The sequence below is a fragment of the Centruroides sculpturatus genome, unplaced genomic scaffold (genome assembly GCF_000671375.1).
Source record: "Centruroides sculpturatus isolate CEXI.00-Female unplaced genomic scaffold, Cexi_2.0 scaffold317, whole genome shotgun sequence".
Classification (NCBI taxonomy): domain Eukaryota; kingdom Metazoa; phylum Arthropoda; class Arachnida; order Scorpiones; family Buthidae; genus Centruroides; species Centruroides sculpturatus.
In genome coordinates this window covers 570,625-577,538 of record NW_019384610.1, presented here as the reverse complement: position 1 = coordinate 577,538, position 6,914 = coordinate 570,625, and the positions used below count along the sequence as shown (strand labels likewise).

At 29.2% G+C, this 6,914-nt stretch overlaps 1 protein-coding gene across 1 annotated transcript; it reads left to right on the top strand.

Annotated features, from left to right (window-relative positions):
- The first annotated feature begins 3,724 nt into the window (after positions 1-3,724).
- On the top strand, positions 3,725-5,876 carry LOC111625233. Its single transcript, XM_023368323.1, has 4 exons — positions 3,725-3,861; positions 4,922-5,057; positions 5,328-5,434; positions 5,519-5,876. Exons 1-4 carry the CDS (start codon positions 3,814-3,816, stop codon positions 5,771-5,773), a joined length of 546 nt encoding a protein of 181 aa, XP_023224091.1. The 5' UTR covers positions 3,725-3,813; the 3' UTR covers positions 5,774-5,876.
- The last annotated feature ends 1,038 nt before the right edge of the window (positions 5,877-6,914 follow it).

Sequence of the window (6,914 nt, the reverse complement as noted above, 5' to 3'; positions counted from 1 at the left end):
GTATAATTCTATCTTCGGGCATTAACATAAAAATTCAAGCAGTTTCGGAATATTTAATAAACTTAATTATAAATATTAAAAGAATACAAATTGTCAAGTATTATTCCAATTTACTTTAACTCACAATATGTTATATGTATTATTATTATTAGAAGGTTTATAGAGCCTAATCAAAAATCCAGGTGAAGAAACTACAAAGAGAGTGAGGAGACAAGAAAGAGGACAGACCACACACACACACATATACATATATATATATATAAATACAATATTGGTTGATAAATGTTAACTATCGAATATGAAAATGATTGCTACAGTATAAGCCTAAGCATATAGATTTTATTGTACTTGGTTTTAAGAGCACTTTTTACAATATTACGTTATTCTAGTGTATTTATAGTGTTAACAATGTTGTACAAGTCACTTAGATTTTACAAATACGTGAGCCGTTCACAGCCCGGCACACGTATTTGTAAAATCTAAGTGACTTGTACAACATGGAATTCATATAAAACGGAAAAATTAACAGTGTTATGGGGGTCGACTGTATTATTTATGTATTTATTTCAATAATCCTATATCCTTTTTAATTTGTAAATAATTCGGTTATAGAATTCATTTTAGTAGCCTAATCATATACTAATTATGATTTCTAAGAATTGCTAAATTATCATTCGAAATTGGATTAATTTATTATATATATTTCCTAAATTAATATAATTTACTTAAACAGATAACAAACAATATTTTGAATATTAAGCACAAAACTTTACTGATTGGAAACATTTTTTGAAATTTTTTGTGACTTTTCTTTTACTTTTTGAATTTGATCTTTAGATACGGTCTTCAGATCGAATGCCAAACCGATAGCGGCCATCATATCGATGAAGAATGTGCTGAAGTTGAAAAACCAACCCAACTCACTAGTAGAATAATCCCATGGAAAAGTGTGATGATAATTATGAAAACCTTCACCGATAGCCAGCAAGGATACTAATAAATTTTCTCTGGGATTTATGTGCTTGTTATAAGGTCTCTGACCATANAAAAAACAAAAAAAAAAAAAAACTTTTTCTAAACGGAAACCTGCCAAACCAGAAAGGAAATCGTTCCTTTTTGGCAGATTTCCGTTTTATTTAGGTTCCGTCTTGACAGGTTTTGCTGTGTGAGTAAAATACATATTATAAAGAGTCCCTACTCTCTCTTGAAAGGTTATCTATCAAGAATTTGAATAATATAAAAATCTTAAAATTCGCTTATAGCTTGCTGAAAACTTTACTAATAATCTGTGTAAATTGCTAAGCAACAATATTAAATAATATTTTATTTTTGTTTATCTTCTGCTTGCTAAGCAACAATATGTATTGCTACTTATTGAGCAATGATGGAGTGATACAAGTCAATGATTTTGGCAATTTGATTAAGTGAAAAGACGGAAAATAAGTGTAACAACAGTAGCTACAAATGCTTTAATGATTCGAATTTATTAAGTACTGTAAAATTAGTATTTTACTATTAATTAATATTAAGTGAATTAAATTATTATTGCGAGTAATTTAAAATTGAAACTAAAATTGAAATTTCTAAAGTCTTATCTATCTGCGATATTCATAATCTATAAATAATTTAATAGACCAATTGGATATGAAAATAATGCAAATTATAAATCAGCTAACAGAAAAAAAAAAACAAATAATCTTTGACGTCAATGATTTTTCAATACGAAATACTGATTTATCTTGAATTGTTTGCGCCTGGAGACAAGTTATCAATCACTCCTTATCAGTTTATTATTCATTGAATTGTATAACGTATCTCATGTATTTGATTGAATCGACTGAATAATTTTATTAGTGAAACAAAAAATTTTATTCTATACGTTTAATAATCTAAAGTACTTATTTTTATTTAAAATCAAGCAAGAATGAGCTTTAATTGTTATAACTTTTTAGCCCACCGTAGGTGGAGTGGATGAAATCACTAAGCATTGGTAGTAAGCTGCTAAAGGGATGGTCACGTGGAGTTTTCGGGTCTTCTTCATGTTTAACACTTAAAAAGGGCAGTTGCCCATAAAAGACCTCCCGGGAGGTATTCCCTCTTTGACAGATCGCTCATGTGTAGCACTGCGGTATACCAATTAAACCAAATCAAAACCAACCCAATGACTTTTTAAAGGTTATGTTAACGTATTAATTAATAAAATACACCTAGTTATACAAATTACTCTCAATATTATATTATATGATTTTCTACGACACAAGGAACTAAAGGGTGATTCTTTCGCTATGAAATCCAAAATATTCTTCAATCTTTTTTAGAACTTAATGGTTCTGTATGGTCTCATTTTCAACAACACCTTGTTTGCAAGATAAATTCACATTGTTTACAATGTGAATTTTCATACGAAGTCATAAAACAATATAAAAGTTTATTGAGGAGTGTTTGGGTCTCCTTGAGAAATAATCATCATATTATTAACTGCTACTAGTTTTAAAAGTAATATATATGTTTAAATTATTTATTGTCTATCTAAGTATTGATAGTTTATTTTTGAGCGAAGATCTCCCGCAGTTTCCTTTCTTTGGTTTGCTTCTCTCATCTACTCTTTCCTAATAACTTTATCTCTCTACCTATTGACTCCCCTTCTGCTATAAATGCCCCTGTTTCATCATCCCATTTCTCATTCTCAATCTTGCCACATGCACTTCCCAATTCCGCTTTTTATTCTCTACATGATGGCCTGAGATCATAAATATTGATTAATTTTCCTACTTCTAAGCATCAGTTGGAACATGCTCTTCTTCATCTTTCTGTATATTAGCTTACTTAGCTTAATCTCCATACCCTTTGTTTCTAAACCTTTGTTGTAATCTCCATCTCCATAATATAAAAACAGTAAATATTATTTTTGTTTTTCAACTTCTTAAATCATTCATTTAAGAATATAACAGCGAGGATAAAACCGTCTCATCATTAAATCATATAAATGGACAAAACTCATAATCTTTCATTTGGACCTTAGTGTTTAGATTAATCGTCCATATATTTATGTAACGCATGCTCAAGTATATATAAAAATATAAGATTTATTCATGAATTAATGAATAAAATTACGCTTAGCCTTTTTATGTTCTCGTGTCATAATTAACAAAATGGCCGTGGTTTGGAGGTTAAGTGAACATAACCTCCAAACAACGGCCGTTTTCTTTATGTTCCCATCAGTGGACGTTGTAGAGGGTTTGACTGTTATAAATAAAATATTATACTCTGTTTATACTTTGAGGAAGGATTTTTTCAAACAAAAGATTATACAAAAGATTATTCAGAAAACAATAAAATTTTCATGTTTTTATTATCAGAAAATATTCAAAAGATTATATAAAGTTTTTTTTTATGTTTTCTATATAAAATAATAAATTAGTTTTCGTTACACTTTTGTGAAAATAATTATGAAAGATCTCTAACTGTTATGACGTTCTCACTAACATAATTTTAAGTGTAGCTTATATATTATAACAAATATTTATTCATTTAATTTATTATTAATTAATGTTATAAAATTTAAGTAAAATATAATAAAATATAGAAAATTATGTTATACTCTATCTACTCTAACTATCTACGAAACAGCTTATTGCAGCACCATAACTTATCAAGGTATGGATGTCACAATGCCGATATTATTTGCCGATATTATTCTTAATTTCATAACATATTTGAACAGACGATGATAAATAATTGATAAAGGAAGATATTTAATCAATCGGAAACTCAGTTCTGTCACATTTGCTTCTGAAAGAAGAAGAAATCAGAATGAAATATTTGTGCATTGTTGCCCTTCTCGCAGTCTCCCTATACGAGGTAAGCTCAATTTTAAATTGTGAAAAGAAATTTAGTTTAAATGTCGGTTATTTAATTTATTAACTAGCAATTATAAATCTTTTATTTTAATTATTACCATAATTTTGTAATATTGATTTGTACAAATTGAGACGTGGTTAGAGAGACTCACGCCTACCATTCGTGGAACGGATAAAAACCACTGAATACTGGTCACGGGTTCACACCTGACAACAGTCTGGTCGCGTGGAATTTTTCGCGTTTTCCTCGCGTATCTAATACCCAAATGGGCTCAGCTTCTTATAGAAAGTCCTCCTGAGAAGCATCTTGCCTTTTCAGATCGCCCATGAGTTGAGTTGCCTCATTTAATCTATCTTCGAATCCATACCACCTGGTCGGGATTCGAGGACGGGTTTAATTGAAATCTGTATAATTTACAAATAATAAAATAATTTATGTAATTTTTTTTAAACAAATTATTTTTTTTAAGCTACGTACAACGCTTTATAGATTAGATTTCTATAACCTCTACTAAGAAACTTTGTTTTAAATCTCTAGAAATTTCAAATTATCTTTAAAAAAATTTACAGTTTTGTATAGTTTTCTTAAGTTTATTATTGATTTTCATTTTAAAAATAACAATAAAATGTTTCTGAAATTTGTTCGATCACACGCAAATTAAGATATAAATCAATTTTCTAATATTCATACTGTAATAATAATATTTGCTGTAAAAAATATGGCTTGTTAAAGAATTTTCCAGTGAAAATAGAATTAAAACATATCAATTATCTAATGCAACAGATCAGAAATTTATCTCTTATTGATAAAAATTGATAAGGAATAACTTTTATCCTCTATTATTCTAAGATTTTCTATCGACAATCTTTAATACGCAGAGATCAAGCATTGAGTTGATTATTATCTTTAATTATTGTAATATTATGTTTAATTACACTTTCCTGTTATTAAAAAATTCGATAATAATTACTAATTTAATTAAATTTTCTACAATTTATTACATACTCTAACAAAGTTTAATTAAAATTATGTTTTGTAATTAATTAATTCTACATTTTAGGTAGCAGAGGGATATGCATTTAAGCATTGCAAATCATCAGATGATTGTTCTGCTAAGCAATGTTGTGTTCGATTAACTCCTGATATACCTTACATATCATTCAAGTTGAACAAATGCAAAGCTCTTCGTGGGGAAGGTGAGTTTAACTTCTCTTTTGGATATCATCGTGAAAAATTGAGATTCAACATATAATAATACATTTTTCACGAATTCAATCTTAATTTTGAAGAACTTAAACTAATATTTAATCACGAGTCAATTTAAAAATTAATTTGATGGAAATATATAGGCTTAAATTATAATTTTTCTTAAATTCGATGAAAAAAAAGGAATTTGTGATTAACATTTTTCCATATTTAGGAGGCATTAATGCTTAAACATGTCCTTTTTTTCTTATTTATATTAGGAAAAGTATGCAATCCCAATGACGACGATGAAGGCGTGTATATGTTCCAATGCCCATGCAAAGAAGGTTTACAATGTGTTGAAGAATCTAAAAAATCTTCCTCAGAGGTATAAAATGAAATTCTGTTATCCGTAACAATGTTTTTTCTAAATAAACTTTATAGCATATATATATATTGTTTTTTCTTGTAGGATTCTTCTTCATCTTCATCCGAAGAGGTAGAATATAGATGTCGTGTTCCTTCTACTGAAGCACCAGAAGAAAAAACCGAAGCACCTGTTGAAGAAACCGAAGCACCTGTTGAAGAAACCGAAGCACCTGCTGAAGAAACCGAAGCACCTGCTGAAGAAACAGAAGCACCTGCTGAGGAAACTGAAGCCCCTGAGACTGAAGGCGAAGGCGCAGAAGACAAACATGAAGAAAAGCCAGAAGATTCTGATGCTTAAAACTCAACGCAAATGAATAAAGACAAATTACATGTATTTAATTTTTTAATGTAAAAAGTTAGAAGAATTTTTACAGTAGACAATAAAAAGAACTTATACTTTATTAAGATATAATTTGTTATAAATATTTAAGAAAATTTATTTATGTTCATTATTATTTTATAATATAAATGAATTAAATGATACGTTTTTACTTGTACATTTTAATTTCCATATTTATTGATTTAAAAAACTTCACTTAAAAACTTCATGGAAGCATACTTCCTTTTAAATTTTACTCATCGATTTACATATTAAGAATTGACAAAATGCTTTTTGAGCTGTTTTCGAGATAATATAGTCACACTCTTTAGTTCTTTTTCTAAATTATGAAATTAGGATGAAGTTAAATTATAGACTATCATTTCAATCTGTTAACGACAAAAATCGAAACATTAAAGGGTTTCAGCCTATTGTTCATGGGGGACACAAATTCGAGTTTAGATAAAGAACCATAAAAATATTCATAGACGGTCCAAGTTCTTCATCACTAGCTACTTGGTGGCTTTCTTTTCGGGCCTGGCGGAATCCATGATAGGATTGAATTGGATTTATGGAGTAAAGCAATGCAACACTTGAACAATCTATCAAGGAAGTGCTTCCCGGAATGACTTTCTATAATTAACTGACCCCTATTTAGATGTTAGACACATTAACAAAACTCCACGTGGCTAGCCCGTTGGTCAGGCGCGAACCCGCGACTAGCGTTTAGTGGTTTTTATTCGTCCGGTCACTGATGAGCACGAAACACTTATGGGTATTATTAAAAATGCCCTCTTGTTGAACACAATACGGAAATTGTTAATTAAATACTAAAAAGACAAACTATATTAAAAATGGTTCCAAAGTAACGAATCAGCACCATTCTGCATCTGAAACTACATTGCAAATGCAGAATGATTGAATTCATGTTTGAATTAAACCATCTCATATGATACATTAACTCTACTTTAATTAAAATGCAGATGAAGAACCAGTATATCTATCCCCTATAGCCAAACTTTTGCCGAAAAGAGGCTACAGCGCTCGAAGTGGCAGAAATATTTATTACTCCACTTTCATAGCATTATTATTATTCGTAACCTAGAGATCAGTATATCTT

Excerpts from the sequence above, each read along its gene's own strand:
- LOC111625233 (XM_023368323.1), top strand. The coding sequence starts at position 3,814 with ATGAAATATTTGTGCATTGTTGCCCTTCTCGCAGTCTCCCTATACGAG. Across the intron at positions 3,862-4,921 it reads TCGCAGTCTCCCTATACGAG|GTAGCAGAGGGATATGCATT; the intron begins GTAAGCTCAATT and ends TCTACATTTTAG. Across the intron at positions 5,435-5,518 it reads CTAAAAAATCTTCCTCAGAG|GATTCTTCTTCATCTTCATC; the intron begins GTATAAAATGAA and ends TTTTTCTTGTAG.